The 25,834-nt window shown below is 41.3% G+C and overlaps 1 protein-coding gene across 1 annotated transcript in view; it reads left to right on the top strand.

Moving 5' to 3' along the window:
* Nucleotides 1–1,585: 1,585 nt before the first annotated feature.
* Nucleotides 1,586–25,834, top strand: part of LOC136858373 (sensory neuron membrane protein 2) — a 311,757-nt gene continuing 287,508 nt past the window's right edge. Inside the window, exon 1 of the mRNA XM_067137868.2 lies at nucleotides 1,586–1,770. Coding sequence (XP_066993969.2) covers nucleotides 1,657–1,770 — 114 coding nt within the window. The 5' untranslated portion in view covers nucleotides 1,586–1,656. The remainder of the gene's footprint in view (nucleotides 1,771–25,834) is intronic.

Raw genomic sequence — 25,834 nt, 5'->3', positions numbered from 1 at the left:
AGTGTACCGACAACATTATAATTTTGTAATTATTGTTTTAACTATTTAATTATTAATTTCTATTATTTCACTTTTATTTTGTATAGGTAAGCGATTACTTTGTCTGGTTCCTTGGCTAGAATGGTCAGCGTAGTAGCTTTCGGTTCAGATGGTCTCGTGCTCGTTTCCCGGACTGGTCGAGGATTTTAAACGTATTCCTATATTCTAGTTCGGGGGCTGGATGTTCGTGTTCTTAATACACATCTTTATTTGCACACAACACATTGGACTTCAAACCACCAGAGAAACACGTAATTGTGAATACATTCGTCCACATAGGGTTGACGCCAGGAAAGCCATACGGTCGTGAAAGTGGGCTAAATCCATACAAAGTATCTACCGCAGGTCTTTCTTTTTTCTTAATCTGCTTACCCTCGGGCTCAGCGAGGGATCCCACCTCTACCGCCTCAAGGGCAGTGTCATGGAGCGTGAGACTTTGGGTCTAGGGATACAACTGGGGAGGATGACCAGTACCTCGCCCAGGCGGCCTCACCTGCTATGCTGAACACGGGCCTTGATGGGGGATGGGAAGATTGGAAGGGATAGACAAGGAAGAGGGAAGTAAGCGGCCGTGGCCTTAAGTTAGGTAACATCCTGGCATTTGCCTGGAGGGGAAGTGGGAGACCACGGAAAACCACTTCCAGGATGGCTGAGGTGGGAATCGAACCCACCTCTACTCAGTTGACCTTCCGAGGTGGATTGGGCCCCGTTCCAGCCCTCGTACCACTTTTCAAATTTCGTGGCAGAGCCGCGAATCGAATACGAGCCTCCTGGGGTGGCAGCTAATCACACTAACCACTACACCACAGAGGCGGGCTACCGACCGCAGGTAATTGGGAAAATGACAGGAGGAAGAAGGTAAGCGATTACTTTGCACTAACTCACATAGGTTTTTGGTGAGAATGGGATGGGAATAGTTTAAGACCAGGAATGAAGTGGTCGTGCCTTTAATTAAAGAGCAGCTGTAGCTTTCACACGGTATGTGAATCGGAAAACAACGGAAAAACCATCTTCGAGTTTGTCGATTAAGGGATTCGTACCACGCAGCCAACTCGCTCGGTACGTTGGGTGGTTTTTTTTTTTCAATGATATTTGTTGGTGGCGTCGACCTCTGCAGATCTTCTGCCACTACTTTCACGGTATGATAGGAAACTGCGTGTAAGTGGAATTGCGGAAGTGTAGAGTGTTGAATGTGAGGAAAGGAACGTTAAGGACGGCACCGTCCCCAGACCAGGGATATTAATTATTTACAAATAAAAAGCTTGCTTCGGCGGGGAATCGAGCCCGGGACCACCGGGTGACAGGCGGACGCGTTGCCCCCTACACCGCGGAGTCCGACACGTTGGGTGTTAAAAGCTGGGGGACGTTCAGGAGAGCACCCACACAAGTCCCTTTAAGGAAGTCTTAGGATCTTGCATAACAGGACATGGTGCTAATCAGAGGACCTGCGTCAATCACATATATGATATACCTTGAGGGGGTTAAACAGTGCGAGTTTCTTTTTCTGCCGTAATGTGAGAGACGCGAGGTCATCGGGATTGCTCGAGGCTGACGTGTCCAGAATGGCTCAGTTGGCCTCGCACGCTTGCGCCTATCGGTTGTTCTGTAGCACTCGTCATGAAGAAGGGATTGGTGGCGGCCGTAGCCGGCCTGGGTGGCCTCCTACTCGTCACTAGTATCGTACTCGGCTGGTACGGATTTCCTGCGCTCGTTCAACAGCAGATCAAGCACGTACGTACTGCATGCCTTAAGTACTCTCACTTTCCTCCCCTGTCAGCGGACATCCCCGACTGGAGAGCACCTCAGAGTAGAGGGGAAACATTAGTTAAGTTCTATAGTATAAGGATGTTATTGAAAAGAAAGCTTTACACCGATAAATGTTAAAATCAGAGGGAAAATGTTATTGACATGGCTGGGCTGGAGGGTGGAAAAAGTTATTGACGGGGGTGAAATCCCTTAAATTCGACAACTCATTTGTTATGGCTGCATAAAAGTACAAAAGCATTTTACTCGTCAAAATATCCTAATGAAATAGACAAATATTTAATTTATCTGAGTTGTCCAAACTGTATCCATTTCTAGGACGCTGACAATGGCGTGGACCCCTTATGTTCGACAACTCACGCTGTAGCCAAATAAAATAACAAAACCATTACATTGAACAAACAGTTGTACAGTTTGTAGTCCTTTTCCTCTTATGTAAGTCGAAGGTATCATGAGCCGTAGGATTAAGTCAACTATTGTGGTATAATGCTAAAAAAAAAAAAAAAAAACTGTAAAGATTTGGACGAATGTTTATTTTCTCAAATTCCAGGCTTAGTATTGTGCTCAATTTCTGGATGTTGACATTCTTATTAGTGCCATTCGTTCCCTCTCAGCTAAGCCAAAGACATCACGAATTATACAGTATTAGCAACTGGGTGGTTGTTTCCTTTCCACTCAACTACCAGCTGACATAATGTGGTTACCATTCCGAGTACTAACCTCACTCAATGTAGCTTAAATTCGGCGAGCTTGCTTCAGGAAGAGCCTTAACGCAAAAATGTTACTGACTCATTCACCGCTGTCACCCAAGGACTAAGAAACGAAGTGAAAGAAAACAAAAAGGATAGCAATATTCGTACAGACCATGAGAGTCTGTGGTGGAGTGGAAGTTAAACTATCTACTTTCTGTAACCTCAGAACTGAGAGAAATTGGAGTCTTTACCTTTATACCCGGCCACCTTCGCCCCAAGTAATTAACCTGGCACTCATTTCTGGTATAAGCTGAATGAACCTCAGGGCCTATGCAGAAGTCGAAGACTCATTTCCAGCCAGGAAATCGAAATGACGTCCTTCCGGATGAGACGAGCACACCCTTGTCACTTCGGCGAGGTGGCACCTCAGAAAATTAATTTTTTTTTGATAGTTGCTTTACGTCGCACCGACACATATAGGTCTTATGGCGACGATGGGACAGGGAAGGGCTGGGAGTGGGAAGGAAGCGGCCGTGGCCTTAATTAAGGTACAGCCCCAGCATTTGCCTGGTGTGAAAATGGGAAACCACGGAAAACCATTTTCAGGGCTGCCGACAGTGGGGTTCGAACCAACTATCTCCCGAATACTGGATACTGGTCGCACTTAAGCGACTGCAGCTATCGAGCTCGGTTCAGAAAATTAAGTACCGCAGTAATACAGTGAAGACTCTCCTACTAGGTACCTAAGATCATTCGTTTCACTTTGATCGGAGCTCTCAAATGCTCCATCCATATTTAAATAAGTCTTACAGACCAGATTTCAAGGACAGGTTTTATTTCAGAGTGCATTCCTTTCTGCCGATTTATGTACATAAGAATAAAAGGCTTAACAGATGTAGACTCGTTTCAATTGTGTGTTCAAACGCTTTAGTGACCGGTACTATCGACATTATGGTCTCTTCATATTAAACATTACTGGCATTTTTCGCAGAATCCGAACTGCAGGAATGCGATTTTTTATTTCAAAAATGCCGTATGCTTTGCCCGGGATTCGAACCTCCGTGGGCTTGGTGGGAATACGGTTACTACGCCACTTAGCTATCACGCAAATCGATCATCGAGTTAGTTTCCTGCAACTTATCAAAATTATTTCGTTAGTCTTAGTAAGGTTTCCTCTTGTCTGGTTAACAGTCAGCATTATAAACTGCTTTGTAACGTCTTAAGATAGTTCTCCCATCCTAGTAGGTTTGCTGTTACATGTGAAGCATAGATGGAATTATATGTAACATAAAGATATATTTCCTGTGAAATGTGTTCCTTCCTGCAAAATTGTCAGATTACTTCACTATTTCCTAATAATGTTATTGCTTTTACGCCCCAATTACTACTTTAAACAGTTTTCGGAGACGCCGAGGTGCCGGAATTTTGTCCCGTAGGTATCATTTTACCTGCCATTAAATCTACCGACACGAGGCTGACGTATTTGAGCACCTTCAAATATCTCGGGACCGAGCCAGGATCGAACCTGCCAAGTTGGGGTCAAAAGGCCAGCGCTTCAACCATCTGAGCCACTCAACCCGGTCTATTTTTTTTTTACTTTGAAAACTTGCAAAAAGAACTCCTTATTAATTGCATGGTACCTCTGCATCTCCCATGCGTACGGCCATGGTACTGGTTCGTAATTTTTCTTCTTAACATTATAATAAAAATAAAAAATAATGTATATTGAGTCATCTGCCCGAAGGCTGGATGAATCCTTGACAGCTCGAATATCAGCTGTTACAGACAGCCTAGGCGTAGCTGAAGAACCGTACTAGAGAAATGACGAACGGAGTAGTTTCCTGTTGCTTTCCTCGCCGCACCAGAAAGTGCTGTTACATATCAGTCTGCCAAGCCCACCCTATGAGTGACATATCGTCGTTGCCGGGACAAAACCTCCTATGTGATAATATGTTTTGGAGATATACTGACCCGCAGCACATACATTGTGAAGAGCGAGAATGCCTTGACATTTTGCACACGATATTGCACCTTAGATGACAGAACCTTACCAGCCAAAGTTCTAAGCTAAAATTATTTCACATAGGAGGTTTTGTCCCGGCAGCGACGATATACTGGGGACTGGCTGTATAAGGAGTGGTATTGCTCACAGTGCCCGTACCTCAGCCATTTCTATGCTGTTAAAGGCAAGGATGAGACTGAAATAAATGAAAGTAACAAAAATGTTACAGCTCATACTAGAAAATATAGTGCACTCTAAACACTGTGTCGCGCCAGAAGTGAAATTTTTGATATTTGTTTTATGTCGCACCGACACAGACAGGTCCTACGGTGAAAATGAAATGGCTAATGGCTTTTAGTGCCGGGAGTGTCCGTGGACAAGTTCGGCTCGCCAGATGCAGGTCTTCTGATTTGACACCCGTAGGCGACCTGCGCGTCGTGACGAGGATGAAATGATGATGAAGACGACACATACATCTAGCCCCCGTGCCAGCGAAATTAACCAATGACGCTTCAAATTCCCGACCCCGGCGGGAATCAAACCCGGGACCCCTGTGACCAAAGGCCAGCACGCTAACCATTTAGCCATGGAGCCGGACAGGTCTTACGGTGACGATGGGATAGGGCAGATCAAGGAACGGTAAAGAAGCGATCGTAGCTTGGATTAAGGTACAAGTCGATGTGAAAATGAGAACCCACAGAAAACCATCTTTAGGGCTGCTGACACACTATCTCCAGAATGCAAGCTCACAACTACGTGAATTTCTTAACTCTCTTCATTCTTCAGGCATGCCACCTCACAAGTTAGACATAAAAGTTGGATAAGTCGTAATATTCTTCTTCACAAAATAAATACTGACGATGGTTTGTGCCACTTAGCCAACTCGCTCGGTCCAGAAAAGGATCTGGCCCTAATGTAATAATAACTAGTGTGTAAGCTTGTTCTCGACATTGAAAATTAGTATTATGTAAAATATAATTGCCAATTTGAAGTGAACCTGTTAATGATCTTAGGAATAGAAATTGCATTTCACATGTAAAATGTCAGTTATATAGAACCATAAGGGTATGTTGAAATTTTCTTATGAACCATATTGAATGTACAGTAGTTAATGATGGCAGTTGTACTTTGACGTCTACGGATCCCCGAACTATTGAGAAAGCCACATATAGTTTTCCATGGCTAAACACCGAAGTGGAGAGATTTATTCCAATTCTATGTATAGTTTGTCCTTCTGGCTTGTTGACTGTGGAAAAGAAGGCTAAATTTAAAGGAAATTGTTTCCGTTTAAGAACGAATAAGCCGTCTCCGTACAGGCCATGGAGGCCCTTAGAGGGATGGAAGGTAAAGACTTCCACTTTCCGTAACATTGGCACTAAGTATAAATAATAATAAAACTTATCATATTTCAAACACAGGTGAATGTATGGTCATGCAGAACAGCAGGCTTCATAGCTTGAGACCTGCCATGTAAAAGAAGGCATTTAATAAATAAATTACTCTACCCCACTTATTTATTAATTAAGATAGAGTGGTAAACTCTATGCCCAACCACCTTTGCCCCCAAGAATTAACCTGATACTCATGTTTGGTGTAGACTGAGTGAATCTCAGGACCATGTTCCTCTCCAGAAGTGGAAATCTTGTTTCCTTAATTTTTCAATTTCCTGACGGTGAAAGGAACCCACGATCCTTTCGGGTGAATCGCCTCGGCTACGCAGCCCCTGTTTAAGAACAAATGGTATGTCACAGTTTACAGATATGTTCTTGGAATGAAACACGTTCTTCCTGAAGCTTAGACTATCATCATTTCTGCATGAACAATATTTTTGTCTAACTTTACCAGAGTCACAAGATCGTTAAAAGCATTAGTATTTAGAGTGTAGAGAAGAACATTACGCCGCATCCTACTCTTGTCTGACTTGTGAGGGGGCATGCCTGAAGAACGAAGAGACTTAGGAAATTCAACAGGATATTTTACTATTTTAACATCGCATTCTACGAAGTAAGTTCTAATGTAGCGTAGCCTATTGTGTCGCATTCCAGAATGATCAAAACCTGTTGATTGATGACGTTAACTTGTTTTACTACTTTCGAAAAAAGAAACAATGGAATTTTCATTTGGACGCGAAAAGCGAAATAAATATCGTACAATCTTCTTTGATTTTGTGTGTGTGTGAAATCTCATTTTCATTCACTGTAGTTGGGGTCTACAGCGTTTACATTCCCCTTTTTAGTTTTTAGTTAAAAAGTCTTCATTTTGGACCATATTTTAAATTGACTAAACAGGGGTCAGGAAGCCCCCGTGGCTCAGGCGGCAGCGCGCCGGCCTCTCACCGCTGGGTTCCGTAGTTCAAATCCCGGTCACTCCATGTAAGATTTGTGCTGGACAAAACGGAGGCGGGACAGGTTTTCTCCGGGTACTCCGTTTTTCTCTGTCATATTTCATTCCAGCAACACTCCTCAATATCATTTCATTTCGTCTGACATTCATTAATCATTGCCCCAGTGGAGTGCGACAGGCTTCGGCAGCCGGCACAATTCCTTATCCTCACCGCTAGATCTTCACCATTCCTGACCCGCTCGAATGACTGGAAAGAGGCTGTGGATTTTCATTTTTTCAGGGGTCAGGAACAGTGTAGATAAAATATTCTGGTATTTCCCGCTAAACATTTTAAGTTATTGCCATCATTGCATTGTTTTGTAACTCATACCCTGCGTCAATTACAGCCTTCTAAGCATTTCGTTACCAAGCTCGATAGCTGCAGTCGCTTAAGTGCGGCCAGTATCCAGTAATCGGGAGATCGTGGGTTCGAGCCCCACTGTCGGCAGCCCTGAAGATGGTTTTCCGTGGTTTCCCATTTTCACACCAGGCAAATGCCGGGGCTGTACCTTAATTAAGGCCACGGCCGCTTCCTTCCACTTCCTAGGCCTTTCCTATCCCATCGTCGCCACAAGACGTATCTCTGTCGGCGCGACGTAAAACAAATAGCAAAAAAAAAAAAAAAAAAAGCATTTCGTTCTCATAGTATTGCTGTGGAGGGCGATAGAATTCAGGATGGACATAGTTCGATATCATGCCAATAGGTGAACTGTTCACGGAAACATTGCGAATATGGCACAATCACTTCTTTCAAAAAGTGTTGATTAATAACGTACAAAATGCAAGAGTTTTGTTGCGTTTTTTTCTTGTAAAGGGAGATAACAACTTATACTGGAAAGATGTTCAACTGTTGAAACATCACTGTTTGACACAGGGGAAATAGGGATTTTATCTATCTATCTATCTATCTATCTATCTATCTATCTATCTATCTATCTATCTATCTATCTATCTATCTATCTATCTATCTATCTATCTATCTGTCCATCTACAACAATAATAATAATAACAATAATAATATAACTACTATAACTTGGAGAGAAGAACGAAGGAAGAAGCTCAGCGAGAGGATGAAGAGATTTTGGGAGGAAAGAAGGCCAACACATCAGCTAAGCAAGTTCAACCGTGCTCCTGAGTAGGGCATAACGATGTAAAATAATAATAATAATAATAATAATAATAATAATAATAATAATAATAATAATAATAATAATAAAGATAATGGTTTACTATTGCACAAAATTGGAATTTCGAACATATTAGATGCCTTTCTCTCTCTTACACGCAAACATACAAACGAAAAGTTAGCGAGAGAGGGAGAGAGAGTATCAGTATCATTATGATTGACTTTTCCTGACCAAATATTACGCTGACTTGGATAAATGGAAAAGGAACACTAGCCGAGTAACGAATTCTTAGTTTTCATGTTACTTCTTAATTCGTGTCTTGATTACTATAGTTTGGTTAGCGTGATTAGTTGCCATCCCCCGGAGGCCCGGGTTATATCCCCGGTTTTGCCACGAAATTTGAAAAGTGGTACGAGTGCTGGAACGTGGTCCACTTAGCCTCCGGAAGTCAACTGAGTAAAGGTGAGTTCGATTCCCTCTTAGCCATCCTCGAATTGGTTTGTCGTGGTTTTCCACTTCTCCTGCAGGCAAATGCCGGGATGGTAGCTCCCTCTTCTTTGTCTATCCCTTCCAATCTTACCATCCCCCACAAGGCCCCTATTCAGCATAGCAGGTGATGCCGCCCGGGCGAGGTACTGTTCCTCCTTCCCAGTTGTATCCCTCAACCAAAAGTCTGACGCTCCAGGGCACTGACCTTGAGGTGGTAGAGGTGGGATCCCTCCCTGAGTCCGAGGAAAAAACCAACCCTAGAGAGTAAACAGATTAAGAAAGAAGAAAGACTACTATAGTTTCCAAACCAATAATAATAATAATAATAATAATAATAATAATAATAATAATAATAATAATAATAATAATATTTTTGGTTTTACGTTCGACTAATTACTTTAACAATTTTTTGGAGAAGCCAAGGTGCCGCAAATTTGTCCTGAAAGAGTTCTTTAATTTATCAATAAATCTACCGATACGAGGCTGACATATCTGAGCGCTGTTAAATACCACCGGACTAAGCCGGTATCGAACCCACCAACATGAGCTCAGAAGGTCAGTGATCTACCGCCTGAGCTACCCAGTCCGCCTATTCTGAATTATTTAGGCCTATATGTACAATAATATCTAAGCCTTTCAATAGTTGTAGTTTTACGTTAAAAGTGATTCATTCGAACAACGTTCCTGTTCCTGCAGGTACCAGTCACGTTACAGTACCCTGCGACACATATCTGTAATCAGCAGGTGACATTCATCAGACTTACACGCAGCATGAGCACTTGGTGATAAGTTTTATCATATCTATTACTCATAGTCTTTCCGTATGAATTCTTCTACAAGTATGAGATACAAAGAAAACTGAGATGCTTGGCATTTGAAAAGTATTGTATCACGTTTAATCAGCAGGTGCACGAACTAAGCTTCCAGATCAAGGAAATATAAGGGGACCCTTCAGAATGTAATAATAATAATAATAATAATAATAATAATAATAATAATAATAATAATAATAATAATAATAATAATTTAACTGTATATATAAAATAGTTTGATATGTACATTGCTCAGAATTTTTTTGTATCGGTCATGTCCACAGTAACAAGGAAATGCACTTTTTAATTCTCCGTCATTTCTGTCTGTCTGTCTGTCTGTCTGTCTGTCTGTCTGTCTGTCTGTCTGTCTGTCTGTCTGTCTGGGCATCACGAGAAAATGGCTGAACACAGTTGAATAAATTCGGTTTGTAAAGTCGATGAATAAGCCACTATAATCTAGGCTATAAATAATTGTATTCACACTGAGTGGAATGGTAGTTTAGGTGAAGGTAAAATGTAATTCTCAAATATTTATTTTATTAGTGGTCCTATCGATAAATACTACATAACGAAAGTTAATTAAATTTCCGATCATTGATGCCTTATACATTTTTACTGCACCGGCTATGATAACTGAGAAATTCATGAATTTCAATTTTTGTTGCTAAGTTCATATCACCGCCGAGCCATAAGAGAATGATGAACAGAATTTAATTAAAATCGGTATGTTAAGTCGGGGAATAAGGCGCTACAGTCTAGGTTATAAATAATTTTATACAAGCTGCATGAAATGGTAGTTCAGGGAAAGGTGACTAATATTTAATCTTTAAATACCTATGTTATTGGTCTATCGGAAAGTACTACAAAATAAAAGTTATAGAGAATACAACTTCCGATCATTTATGTCTTAATGGTGTTTTATTGAACGACTTTGATAGCAGAATTGAGGCGTCTAGTATCAAAACCGGCCAAGTCACTCAAGGCATATTTTTCAATATGGACGAAAAACCTGTAGAGACAAAGCAATGATGGTCAGAAAAGATTTTTTTTCACAGTTATATCCTTGATGGTTTAATATTTAAGTTCCGCTGTTTTGAGAAATCTAATTCATAATTAACCCATCTTTTTTGTTAATTTAATTTTTGACTTGGCCGTTTTTGTTGCAATTTTGTACAATTTCACAAGGTATGAAAGTAAATCTTTCAGTTCTCCACTCGGAACAATATCCACGTTACAGCACACAATAATGACAAAATACGAGCACACCGGAAATAGGATTGCTTTGGCGCCAATGACGGTAAGAAGCCCGCGAATACGTAAATCAGTGTTGCAAACGAACAAAAAACAAAATATAATGACTTCAAAGAATATACATTTCAAGGAACGATTTTGCCTACTAGTATTATCACATTGTTGCTTAATGTAACAACACAAGATTCCAAACAATAATGCTGCATCATAAAGATTGTCGCTCGTTCCTTGACTTGGCCGGTTTTGAATTCACTGTCTGCATGACTTGGCCGATTCTGTTGCACGACCGAGAATTCAGTGCTCTATAACGTGAAGACATGGACGATTTTAAAGCATATTCTTGTTTCGCCTGATAGTGCTATACTTCTACTTTAAATTGATAACCTTAACTCATTTTCGTAAATTTTGTGACTTGGCCGTTTTTGATACTAGACGCCTCAATTCATGAATTTGACTTTTGTTGCTTAGTCCATATCAACGCCGAGCATTACTAACATGCAAATATTGTTCAATCATGTTAAGTGGCGATTGTCTTAAGGTGTAAAACCGCGTGGCTATTGGTCCATATCGACAAGAAAAAAAATTAAGATGAATATAAAAATGATCCCTTTAAGAATAATGATCACCGGGCGAGTTGGTCCTGTGGTTAGAGGCGCGCGGCTGTGAGTTTGCATCCGGGAGATAGTGGGTTCGAATCCCACTGTCGGCACCCCATGAAGACGGCTTTCCGTGTTTTCGCATTTTCACACCAAGCAAATAGCGGGGCTGTACCTTAATTAAGGCCACGGCCGCTTCCTTCCAACTCCTAGACCTTTCCTATCCCATCGTCGCCATAAGACCTATCTGTGTCGGTGCGACGTAAAGTCACTGGCAAAAAAACAAAAAAAATGATCGCTTGAAGAATAAAACAAGAGGGTCTCCTGAAAGAAGGAAGGAATCACTTCACATAAAATACCCTAATATCACAGAGTCGGAAATGTGAAGCACTGTTACAAGATATTTAGAGTTGAAATTCCCATCATATAGCTGAAAAATGAAATGGCGTATGGCTTTTAGTGCAGGGAGTGTCCGAAGACATGTTCGGCTCACCAGATGCAGATCTTTTGATTTGACGTCCGTAGGCGACTTGCGCGTCGTGATACGGATGAAATGATGATGAAGACAACATACACACTCAGCCCCCGTATCAGCGAAATTAACCACTGATGGTTAAAATTCCTGACCCTGCCGGGAATCGAACCCGGGACCACTGTGACCAAAGCCATGGAGCTAGACCACATAGCTGAAATTTCCCACATTTTCCATACTTTTCCCACATCTCTGGTATTTATAATCCTAAATATCACACTAAGCTACACGAAGACTAGACAGAAACAGTGATTGCTAAAATACATATCTAATATGCCATTTGTACTGCTACCATTCATCTTCGATAGATGCGATTACTGCTGCGTTCAACTGGGTCATAAATTTTCAGATAACTATTGGTACGTAACACATCGGTTCATCATATTTCAGCTATTCAGTCCCCACGCTGAGGCCCTGATAGGAGTGAGCAATGTGAAAACTTAACGGAATACGGCAGATGAGTGTTCACGGCTGTCTGCGGCCTGCTCATTCCGTAGCGAAGCACAGACACGTCAGCTAATAATAATAATAATAATAATAATAATAATAATAATAATAATAATAATAATAATAATAATAATAATAATAATAATAATAATAATAATAATGTCCCCCTCCCTGGTATAGTGGTTAGTGTGATTAGCTGCCATCCTCTGAGGCCGGGGATCGATTTCCGGCTCTGCCACGAAATTTGAAAAGTGGTACGGGGGCTGGAATGGGGTTCACTCAGCCTCGGGAGGTCAACTAAGTAGAGGGGTTTCGATTTTCCCCTCAGCCATCCTGGAAGTGGTTTTGCATGGTTTGTCATTTCTACTTCAGGCAAATGCCGGGATGGTACCTAACTTAAGGCCATGGCCGCTTCCTTCCTTATTCCCTGTCTATCCATTCCAATCTTCATATCCCCCACAAGGCCCCTGTTCAGCATAGCAGGTGAGGCCGCCTGGGCGAGGTCCTGGTCCTCTACTCAAGTTGTATCCCCAGACCCAAAGTTTGACGCTTCAGGACACTGCACTTGAAGCAGTAGAGGTGAGATCTCTCGCTGAGTCCGGGGGAAAAACCAACCCTGAAGGGTACACGGATTAAGAAAGAAAGAGAGAAAGAGAGAAAGAAAGAAATAATAGTAATAATAATGTTAGTTGTGTTTTTTTTACAAGTTGCTTTACGTCGCACCGACACAAATAGGTCTTATGGTGACGATGGGAGAGGAAAGGGCTGGGAGTGGAAAGGAAGCGACCGTGGCCTTAATTAAGGTACAGCCCCTCATTTGCCTGATGTTAACATGGGAAACCACGGAAAACCATCTTCATGGCTGCCGACAGTGGGGTTCGAACCCACTATCTCCCGAATCCAAGCTTACAACTGCGCGTCCCTAACCACACGTCCAACTTGCTCGGTTGTTATTGGTCTCACGTCCCACTAGACCGCCTGGTGGCCATGTTCGCTATGGCGGTGGCATATGACGCTGTTGATAGTGGTTCGTCCATACGATAGAGAATTTAAGCTATGCTACTTTTTTCTTTTTTTGCTAGTTGCTTTACGTCGCACCGACACAGATAGGTCTGATGGCGACGATGGGACAGGAAAGGGCTAGGAGTGGGAAGGAAGCGGCCGTGGCCTTAATTAAGGTACAGCCCCAGCATTTGCCTGGTGTGAAAATGTGGAAACCATGGAAAACCATTTCCAGGGCTGCCGACAGTGGGGTTTGAACCTACTATCTACCGAATACTGGATACTGGCCGCACTTAAGCGACTGCAGCTATCGAGCTCGGTAGTTAAGCTATGAGCAGACATCTTTGTTCAAGTAGGCCTAACTACTTTTACGATTTTCGAAGACATCGAGGTGCCAGAATTTTCCAACAAGAGTTTCTTCACGTGACAGTGAATCTACTGGCATTTGATTAGTGTATCTGAACGCCTTCAATGCCGCGACCGAACCCACCAATTTGGGATCAGGAGGCCAGCACTCTTTGGTCTCACCTACTCAGCCCAGCTCTGCAAGTTCTAATGCTGCCAATATTAGTATGATATGTAGGCATAGGGGACTTATGTCAAGCTATCTTCGCAGTCCTCAAGGAGCTCAGTAGTGCCCTCATTTATTAGCTTCATGTCATCATCATCATCATCATCATCATCATCATCAAAATCATCATCATCGTCGCCGTTGTCGTCATCATCATCATCGTATCGCGGATGCCGTCTTTACATAGCCCTGTAGTTTGAGAAACGCACCGTTGAAGTGCGAGGTAAGTAGTTTGATCCTGGGCCTCGGCATTCTGTTCTGAATGAGGTTTTTCTTCAGAATTTACCACGTTATCTCTACTTAGGAACTGAAGTAGTACAAAACTACATCCCACTTCTCGAAACTCCTAACACAATCCTAGTTTCGTATACGTGCGATACCACAAACACAATAACATAGATAGCCTATTATTATTATTATTATTATTATTATTATTATTATTATTATTATTATTATTATTATTATTATTATTATTATTGTACCGGGAGGTACACCTCTACGCAGCACATTGAAATCTTGCGTCTAAAAGAACTCCTCTACTGGAGAAACCGTGAACTTGAAACTAGACCTACTTAAAACTTTACTTTGAAGATGCCACCACTAAAATCTAATATAATTTTGTTATTGTGAAGTTCCCTGTACTGTGTGAATTTCTACTTGTTTTGTTTGCCCTTCATCAAGAAGTTTGGACTGTCTTCAACAGATGTCACTGTTAATAAACTATGATCATGCACCCTGGTGCGAAGTGGAAGAACTTCTGATTTGAAGGTTTTGTATTCATAAGTTTTTTTTACTAATTGATGTTCCTTATTTTTGGGTTGGCAATATTTATCTTTTCTTTCCTCCAGTTTTGAATTTAGCCAATCACGAAATTCTGTAATTAATTTTCCGCCTATCACAGGCTTCTTCCTCGATTTTGTGTGTAACTTTTAAATTCACCAATAAAGTGAGAGGGTGTGGCTGGTTTATTCATGAAAGGTCTCGAACTTTCCCCGAGGGTTTATAAACTGCGGATTTTCTCGTCTCTTGGCCATTTGATCGTCATCTAACTAAGTGTGTGTGTCAAGCAGGAGGTGGGAGGCGCCTCTTTCATCAGGCAGCAGTTCTTCAGCAAGGTAATGGCCATCTAGCATCTTAATTTTTTGCTAGCTCCGCAGTTTAACCCGAGGGAAAGGTCCGAAACTTTAACTATGTAACCTACTTTTCTGGAAATGTAACTTCTGCCGGCTAATGTAAAAGCTTAATAAAATCTTTAACTGTAAATCGGGGATAGAGAGTGATGTACCCTCTCGAGCTCCCCTTCATATTGGCTTGAGGTGACTGCGTTTTGTAACAGGTTTTCTTCCTTTCCGTAAAGTCTTAATTTATTCTTATACGAGTCACCTCCACACTTTGGGAATAGCCCCTGTTTCACCGGCCTAGTGCCCTTTAGGTTTTAAGAATTCATATCTAGGAGCGCAGGCATTCGCCTCCTTTCATTTTGTGTTCGGGCCATTTATTTATCTGTTATTTCTTTTTACACGAAGGCCCTATAGGTTGGGTACGAAATACCCCTGTTTCAATTTGTAAGTTGGGTCATGGAAGGCCAAAAGGTGTAAGATATTTTTGGTCTTGCCTTGAGTAGGCTTGAGAACAGGGAGCACGTTAGCTCTTTTTCAAGTGTTGTAAAAGTGCCTCTGGGAGGCTTGATATTGTGTGTTGGGAGCAAGAGCTTAATATATTGAGGGATTTCTGCCCCTGTGTAAATTTGTGCTCTTGGTAAATTTGAGCTGGGAACTCAAAAATTCAAAAACTAGGGGCTTGTAGCCCAAGAGAGTTAAAGTACTGTAATCTTGTATTTTTCTATTTTTGTCATTGTTATCTCACTAAGTGAGAATTTGTTAACTTGTTGCTTTTCAAAAATATAACCTTCCATTTCAGTTTTAAATTCTTTCTTGACATTATAGTTAGACCCATTTACCCCGGCACCTTCTTTCACCTCTGCGTTCCACGGGTAACCCCGTAACAATTATTATTATTATTATTATTATTATTATTATTATTATTATTATTATTATTATTATTATTATTATTATTATTATTATATCGTCCTCTATGAATCCTTGGTAGAGTGTCGCCTCTGGATTACAGAATAATAATAATAATAATAATAATAATAATAATAATAATAATAATAATAATAATAATAATATCATTCATTCAACGATACTAAGATCTTAAGAGTTGTCGGAACGTGTTGGAAGTTTGACTTCAAGGGAATATTTTACTTGCCTATAAATTTAATAAAAGCCTTTCATAAGTTTCTGCAGTGACGAATGCCTAATTGGAAATTGACTGTACTACAATTTACTCTGCAACCTTAAATTCAGGGACCGAGCGTATTATGAACAGTATCAAACAAGTAGTTCGTTATTGGTCAGTTATTTCTTTACAGCCATCTGATATCCTCCGCCTCCCGTGTTTTCGTCCCGAGGTAGTGCAGTACTTTTCAGGCATACCCTCAATGAAGATGAGCTGCATGTACCATTTCAACACTCCTATCATTCTTAAATCTCTGGCAGTGCAGGTAATCAAACCCGGGCCTCCGAGGATGGTAGCTATTAACTCTAACCGTTACGCTATGAGAGCGGACTGTCAACTGGTTATGATTTGCGAAACCCCGGACAGCGCAAGGATAAATTCATCTACTTTTCCTTGCACAGTCCTGGGTTTCGCAAACCGTGAGTGATTGCTCGTGCAGAATCTTAAATGGATACTTCTACGGCACAGAAGTGATACATCACGAAGTGTACTCTCTAACAAGTAACATTCGCAGAGTGCCTGATTGATAACGGAATAAAATCAAATACGATGTAATGTAATGCTGTAATGAATGCATATTGTACCAGATTTAGCTGCCCAGTAAATATTGATTACAACCGAACTTTCCATCGTATTTGATGTTTTACCATTATCAGTTCCTTGTAAGACACGGTATGGCTTTCAGTACAAGACATTCAAATAACTCTATTCAAGTTGGTGGGCGGTTCTTTAGCTGAATGGTAACGTTGAAGCCGTTTAGAGAGACCTGGGTTTTTAGCACTGAAGCCTTCGGTACAAAGAGTCACTGATTCCTAACAATGAGGCTTCTTAGCAATGAGGCATTTGGTTCAGACAGTCTCGGATTCGTAGCATTGAGGCCTTCGGTTCCGAGGATTCCGGGTTCTATTTCTGGCTGTGTTAGGAATTTTAACCGCATCTGGTCAATTCCTCTGGCTCGTGCACTTGGTATTTTTCGTCTTAATACATTCCTCTTCGTACAACATACTGCTCTACCAACCAGCACAGAAACATGCAATAGCGAATAAATGCCCCCAGATAGAGTTGTCTTCACCACAGGGCATCCGACCGTAGAACTGGGCCAGGTCTACTGTATGATACACATCGCACCCGCGACCCTATTAGGGTGGGAGAAAAGTGACAGAATTAGCGAAAAAGATACTTCTAGAAGTGAAAGATGATAAAGAACCTGTAGCAGATGAGTAACACACGAAGAGCACGGATGTAGCTTTTCCCTGCACGGTAAGACCTATTACTCTGCAGCACTTTCAGACTAGAAGGAGAAGAAAACGAATAATAACAATAATAATAATAATAATAATAATAATAATAATAATAATAAGAAACAACATTATTCTCTTACTGATAGTCACTCTGCAATATTGTTGAAGGTAGGTCTGTATTCTACTTCTGTTCGAAGGCCATACGTAAGAGTGTCAACGCCTGCCAAGGACGCTTGCTCACTGTGAATGTTGACTCGTTGGATTTTTTTCTACTTTAAATATGCATGTTTCATTAATGACTCCAAAGTACTGTGAAACCCTCACGATTTTATATCCCTTAACTCTTGATTAAACTAATTCAATTTGGTTTATACTGAAATTTTTAGGCTGATTGTTTATTTACCCATAGCGTTGCCAGATTACCAATTTACATTTTGATGTATTTTGCCTCGTAGCGTGGAAACGAAACACTGTAGCCATTTGAGGAATGAATTTAAACTTTTATCTACTTCTCATTTTAACATGCATCTTTAACAATTTCTTGGTCAACGAAACATACTAGTGAAATTTCTTACAATTCTCTTCATAGCTGAAGTACACAGAGAATTAATTTGTTATTAATTATACATAACTTATGTTTCTTTCATTCCTCTATTGTATTGCCATTACTGAAAACAGTTTCTTTCTTTCTTTCTGTCTTTCTTTTTTTTCTTTCTTACCGAGCGCCTTGGCTGTGCGGTTAAGGGCGAGCAGCTGTGAGCTTTCATTCGGGAGATAGTGGGTTAGGACCCCACTGTCGGCAGCCCTGGTTTCCCACTTTCACACCACGTAAATGCTGGGGTTGTACCTTAATTAAGGCCACAGCCACTTCCTTCTCACTCCTAGCACTTCCCCATTCCATCGTCGCCACAAGACCTATCTGCGTCGGTGTGACGTAATATGACGTAAAGCAACTTGTAAACAAAGAACCCACCGTAACGTTATTATTATTATTATTATTATTATTATTATTATTATTATTATTATTATTATTAATATTATTATTATTATTATTATTATTATTATTATGATTCGTTTAGGCCTACGATGGACCACGTGGTTCTTAACTCTGCGCTTTTCTTCCTCTTCCTCTTAACCCAGTATTCCTTCATTCTAGATTATTATTATTATTATTATTATTATTATTATTATTATTATTATTATTATTATTATTATTATTATTATTATCACGTCTAAAGCATTGACTGCTGTGATGCCAAGTCGGGGTATGTTTTGCAGTCATAATTCCAACATATTACAAATATCTCGGTATCACCGATGCTGGGGAATCATAGCTCATGACCATATTATTCCTTGTAAAGCAGCTTGTGTATTCCATTATTTCTTCATAAACTTATCCATTATCTTGTAACATACAATGCCGTAAACGCACTCGCCGCTTACGCCATACACTCTGCTACTTCCACTGGCAACTTCTTACTCGCATCTACTCACAAATCAATAATAATTATGTTATTGTTCTTACATCCCACTAACTACTCTTTCGGTTTATGGGGACGCCGAGATGCCGGAATTTGGTCCCGTCTGAGCTACTCAGCCCGGCCACAAAGCAATCCTAGAAAAAAAAATGAACCAGATCCACGCAAATATGCTAGCAGAGACGCTACTCTCAACGGATGTAACCTTAGTGACTGGAACCAGTCGTAATTTGAACCGTAATGATACTTATAAGTTAGGGGGTTTGTTTAAAAGAGTTATAGGAAGGTGCGTACGGAGAAAAGGGCTGGAAATGAGAATTATGATGACATAAAATTAATGGTGTTAAACTGTAGAAGTATTGTAAAGAAAGGAATAGAATTAATAATTTAATAGATAAATACACAGGCCTACCAGATATTGTAATAGAAGTTCAATCATTGTTGAGAAGTGATATTTGAATGGACGTTTTCTCACAGAAACGGATTGTTTATCATAGAGACAGTATTGGAACGGTAGGAAGGCAGAGTATTCATAGTGACGGAAGAAGAATCTGTAACCTACAAAATGTAACGGATGAGAAGTATGACATTCTAGGTATGAGGCTCATATCTGAAGATAATATGTAGCTTGATGTTTTTGGAGTGTACAGACCTGGTAAGGTTGGTGTTGACGAGGATGTGCAAATATTTGATGGGATTATCAGGTATGTGGGGAAATACACAGAAAGGAACGTTATTGTAGCGGGTGATCTCAATTTACTGACTTAATAACTGGGAAGGTAATATGAACGACAGGAAGTATGATCAAAAAATGGTAAATAAGTTAATCTGACAAAAACAGTTGGATCATAAAGTGACGGAATCATCTAAAGGGGAAAAAAAATCGGAAGTGGTGCTAAAAACCCAGATAAGTAAAGAGAAACCGAAGTGAAAAATGGTATAATTGATTATGAATGCCAGAAAAGTAGGACTATTAGGCAATGCCATGTGGCTGATAAGGGAGGCATGGGGACATTAAAAAAAATATGATCAATGGAAAAACAGTAAAAAATGTAAACAGCTTGTGGGATGCGTTTAAAGCAATATTATTGAAGAGTATGAAAAGAGGTATGTACCGCTAACGGTGCTAAGGACCCATTATACAACTTCTGTATTATAAAAGGGTAGTAAAGAGATTGGAAAGGAAGGAAATAGAGTCAGGAATTATTGCGGGAATAAGGAGAAATAAAAGGAGTTTACTAGCAAATTGAATTTAGCGAAGAAGTTAATTAAGGATAACATGATGGGAATCGTACCAGTAATTGGCAGCTATATGCATTTTAGGGAGCAATGGAAAGATAAGTATAGATGCTTTAAGGCAGAAACAGGTTCCAGGAAGGACGTCCAAGGATCGTTAATGAATATTCTACTTACAGAAGTCGGTAGTATTCAGTTAGCAGTATGTAAAGATAGTTGGATATCAGGATAATATCCAGAGAGAGGAGTTTACTACTGGCGAAGTATTGGAGTTTACTTATGACAATAAAGATATTTACAAAAAGATACAGGAGTAAAAAGGTAGAACAACAGCTGAGAATGATGAGATTTCTGGGAATAGGGTTGGGATAGAGTGCTGCACCTGAAACATTTCTTTAATTACTGTTTGTTTGAAGGAGCTATACCAAATGAACGGCGAGTTGCTATAGCAACTCTAGTGTGCAAGGGATAGGGTGATAAACATGAAGCGGAAAATTACAAGCAAGTCAGATTGACATGTGGTGTTTGTAAGGTCTGGGAAAGCATTGTTTCTGATTATATTAGACACGTTTGCGACGTTACTGAGTGTTTTGATAGAAGGCAGTTCGGGTTTCGGAAATGTTATTCCAGTGAGTCTCAATCTGAAGGATTCCAGCAGTATCGCTATTGATCTTTTTTTTTTTGCTAGTTGTTTTACGTCGCACCGACACAGATAGGTCTTACGGCGACGATGGGACAGGAAAGGGCTAGGAGTGGGAAGGAAGCGGCCGTGGCCTTAATTAAGGTACAGCCCCAGCATTTGCCTGGTGTGAAAATTGGAAACCACGGAAAACCATTTTCAGGGCTGCCGACAGTGGGGTTCGAACCTACTATCTCCCGAATACTGGATACTGGCCGCTCTTAAGCGACTGCAGCTATCGAGCTCGGTCGCTATTGATCTATTCAAGGCTTTTGATAGGATAGATCATTGGAGGCTCCTGACGAAAATGAGGGCTATTGGGCTGTATGAAATGGTGGTTGAGTGGGTGGCTGAATTACTAGAAAATACAACACAGGGAATTAGAGTAGGAGAAGCATTATCTGTTCTTGTAACGATTAAGACGGGGTCCCACAGGGCAGTGAAATTGGACCTTTATGTTTTCTGAAGTATATAAATGATACGAGTGTTTTTTTTAGATGATATTATACTGTATAGAGTAGTAAATAAGCTACAGGGCTGAACGACTTCACAAGGACCTTGCCATTGTTGTGGGATGGACAGCAATGATATACGGAAATAGTTAACGCGATGGAAAGTCCAAGTTGTTTCGCTAAAAAGAGAAGTCCTCTCACTTTTAATTACTGTGATGGTGGGGTGAATGTACCTCTCGGGGACCACTATTAGCAGTGGCGGCTGGTGCAGAAAATCAGTTGTGTGCTGTAACTCATCCCCCTCGAAAAAATAAAGATATTTAGAAACATATGCGGTTTTCAAGAGGCTCTCCATTGAGTTTCCCATACTGAAAAAACATGCAAACAATCCTAACACATATACACATCCCTCATACAAAACTAATTAAACACACGATGACATCTGCAATGACAAAACATTCATGAACTCCGAAACACTTGGTGTGAGCGCGCAAAAAAAAAAAAAAAAAAAAAAAAAAAAAAAAACGTCTCAACGTTACCAAAATCATTGAAATAAAACCAGCAACTCGTAATGCAAAATAACATGTTATTTTGTTATAATGAAATTTATAAACTACGCATTTTATAATTAAAGAAAATCACAATATCATGTCCTTATTTTGACAGCATAAAACGTACAATTTTGATAGTTCATCGATTTACAGATATGGCTATGGAATAGGCAAGTTGGGAGTATTAGAAGACCTGGTGGGAACAACTGATGGCTTCTTCTACTGTATTTTGTTTTCCCCTTTGCTTTGAGCGATCCCCTCCGCACTGAGTCAAGAGGGTACCACCTGCCATGTTCTCATTTCGGTCAAAATGCAAGTGTGACTAGTGCTGCCTCTCTGTGGTCGAACAAAGACTCCCTGTGAAGTGATGTCTTGGCGGTCTTGGCTGTTGTTTCGACAGCACATCGGAAAAGTTGGGCACGCATGCGCAAAAGGTAGAGTTCCTGCTTTCTGGCAAAAAAACTTAGAAATAATCGCTCAGCTGTGATCTGCACAGCCCCACGCGTGGACCGCACGGGTAGTTACCTGGTTGTAAGGGGAGTTGAATTATATCCTGTTCTTTGGCTGACATCTTTTTTAATTCATTGTATTTGATTGCAATTTATTTTTCAAATAGACAATGTGCTGCAGCACTTCAGCACATAAGGTACGGCCGCCCCTGACTGTAAGTACTTGTGGGTTAATATAAGGAATTTGTTAGGGAAATCACATAAATGTAAGTAAAGTTTACAGTTCTCTTCATTATGGCTATGGGAGTATTTAGGGGTTGCAGTAAAGATGTAAAGAAGAGGGTGTAGACGTTTATGGTAAGAACCCGGTTAGAATATATTTCTAGTGTATGGGACTCACACCAGTAATAATTGACACGGAAACTGAAAACGCTCCGAAGGGAAGCTGCACGATTTGGTTTGGATGATTTACGACAAAATAGCTGTGTTACAATAATGTTGCAAGCGGGAGATTCCGAGTTGACTTTTGTTAGTAGACGATTAAGCTTGAGCGGGGCTTTTAAAGATAGGAAAGGTAAAGTTGAAGTTGGATTTCAAGAGGGAAAATTGTGGCAAATATTCATTAATAGAAAATGGAATTAGGGTTCGGAATATTTTGCCAATTCAATAAAATTCAATATAATTCCTAGTTCTTTAAAATCTTTTAAGATGGTTCTAGGCAGACAACTGATAGGGAAACTGCTACCCAGGTGGCAGCCCTAAATACAGATCAATGGTGATTGATTGACTGATTGAATGATTGATTGTGATCTTTGGTCTGAACCGAAAAAGCAGAGAATTTTTGTACACTTCGATCAAAATTGCACACACTTTAACAACGCCAACGGCCGTAGCTGTGTTGAAACATCGTATCCCGTGAGATCTCCGAAGTTAAGCAACATTGGGCGTGGTCAAGGTTTGGATGGGTTGCCACGCGCTATTGGTGGGGGTAAGGGAATGGAGGAGCGGAACGGAACTTGCCACCCTATCGTACGTAATCTCCGACTCAGGCACACCTCTGCGGAGGTTCGGACCTGTCTTCGGACACAATACACCTTTACCTTACCTTTAACAACGGTACTATGCTTCTACACCATGATATTTGAAAAGGAGTACAGTATTTATTTGCTGAAGAATGATATATTCCCCGTACGGTTACGTATACGCGGAACAAAATTAGAATAAACCGTACTGTTGCGGTTAAGCTGTACATCGGGCAACCCTCCTTACTCAGCAGTTCAACCTTCTCATTATTTAAGGATTTCAGTTTTAGCATGCTGTTCATGATTTATGGATCCGATACTATTTACAGATTGTTTTTGTCTATTTACAAGTTACTTTACGTCGCACCGGCACAGATAGGTCTTATGGCAACGATGTGATAGGAAAGGGCTGGGAGTAGAAAGGAAGCGGCCGTGGCCTTAATAAAGCTACAGCCTCAGGATTTGCCTGGAGTGATACTGGGAAACCACGGAAAATAGTCTTTAGGACTGCCAACAGTGGCGTTCGAACTCACTATTTCCCGAATTCAAGCTCACAGCTGCGCGCCCCTAACCGCACGGCCAACTCACTCGGTTTCAAATTGTTATTGGTTCCATATGAGCCTTGCGGAGGTAGATGTTGACGAGCTTTCTATGTGGCCACTTATGAATGATGTCATACCATGTCCTATATAGTACGCTTCTTGATGATGTTGAATCGTATTAGGAGTCGTGAACATCCCCTGTACATTTCTGTGTATGGTAATTTTATGTATAATTTAAATTATTGTTGGATTTCCGCAATTGACCCACGTGAATTCCAGGTAAAGGACATTTGGTGTCTTGTTCCCAGTGCACTGACTCTTTCCTCAAGTCCAGTTCCAAACTAATTGCGCGTATATACACTAACAGATACTTCTTATCTACTGCGGGTTCAGTGTTGCACAAGCCTATATGGCCTAGTTTTACGGTTGGAATACCCTTCCTAACGACCGAGCGAGTTGACCAAACGGTTCAAGTAGCGGAGCTGTGAGCTTGCAATCGAGAAGGTGGTTTCAAATCGCATCGTCGCCAGCCCTGAAGATGTTATTCCGTGGTTTCCCATTATCACACCAAGGGAATGCTGAAGTTAGCCTATACCTTGGTCAAATCCTTCCCAAACAAAGGCAATAACAATACACATGGATATACAACCTGTGTCTGAAAAGTTCGTTGAATGGTCGCCTAGTTTGTACACCGTGCTAGTTCGGCCGATGCGCTCGCGCATACGCATTGCGAGACATGACACCAAGTGCCCCCTATCGGTCAACTCAACACAGTTAAACGGAGTTGAACGCTGCAACACATCGCACGGAGTCAGTGTGAGGACTCGTGTCATTGTATAATGGAGTCCAAAACGGAGCAACGCGTTAACATGAAGTTTTGCTTCCACCTAGGCAAAACGGCAACGGAAACACACGCAATGTTAGTGCAAGTTTACCACGCGCAAGCAGTGAGTAAAAAGTGCGTTTTTGACTGGTTTAAACGCTTTCGAGATGGAAAGGAAGGTGTTGAGGACAAGGCGCGTTCGGGTCGACCAACCACAAGCACATCTCCAGACAACATCGAACGAGTGCGACAGATGCTTGCGAATGATCCGCAACTGTCCTCACGAATGATAGCAGATGAAGTGGGTGTAGGCAAGGACAGTGTAAGGACCATTGTTCACGAACATTTGAAAACAGCGGAAGATTTGTGCCCGGTTTGTAACGCGCAACCTGACAGACGAGCAGAAGCAAATTCGGATGGAAACGTCGGGAGATTTCATTGACGTTTGTGACCAAAATCCGGAGGTGTTGAAAATCATCATTACAGGAGACGAGTCGTGGTGCTACCAGTACGATCCGGAGACCAAGAGACAGTCAATAGCATGGCGTTCAGCGTCTTCTCCGCCTCCCAAGAAAAGTCGGCGCACAAAGTCCAAGATTAAGACAATGCTGATCGCCTTTTTTTTTCGACAGCAATGGTGTCATTCATCATGAATTTGTACCCCAGGGTAAACCTGTCAACGCGGAATTTAACGAGGAAGTTTATAAACGGCTAATGCAACGCATCAGACGGGTCCGGCCTGAACTGTACCGGAGTGGATAGTGGAAGCTCCTCCACGACAATGCCCGTCCGCACACCGCGATTCGCGTGATCCAGTTTCTTGCTGAACGCTAGGTGACTGTTCTTCCACACCCTCCGTATTCTCCGGATTTGGCGCCGGAAGATTATTTTTGTTCCTTCGTCTTAAATTAGCCATGAGAGGCCACTGGTTCGATAGTATAGCAGGTATCCAACAACGCGTGACAAGGGTTCTTCAGGAGATTCCAAAAGAATCGTTTGCTGCCAGCTTCCAGTAGCTTCACAGTCGATGTCAAAAGTGTGTTGTACCGGGCGAGTTGGCCGTGCGCGTAGAGGCGCGCGGCTGTGAGCTTGCATCCGGGAGATAGTAGGTTCGAATCCCACTATCGGCAGCCCTGAAAATGGTTTTCCGTGGTTTCCCATTTTCACACCAGGCAAATGCTGGGGCTGTACCTTAATTAAGGCCACGGCCGCTTCCTTCCAACTCCTAGGCCTTTCCTATCCCATCGTCGCCATAAGACCTATCTGTGTCGGTGCGACGTAAAGCCCATAGCAAAAAAAAAGTGTGTTGTAGCTAACGCAGATTACTTTGAAGGCCAGTAAAGGAGTTTTGTGT

The sequence above is a fragment of the Anabrus simplex genome, chromosome 1 (genome assembly GCF_040414725.1).
Source record: "Anabrus simplex isolate iqAnaSimp1 chromosome 1, ASM4041472v1, whole genome shotgun sequence".
Lineage (NCBI taxonomy): Eukaryota > Metazoa > Arthropoda > Insecta > Orthoptera > Tettigoniidae > Anabrus > Anabrus simplex.
Note: the sequence above shows the minus strand (reverse complement) of the source record. Positions and strands in the feature narration are given on the sequence as shown.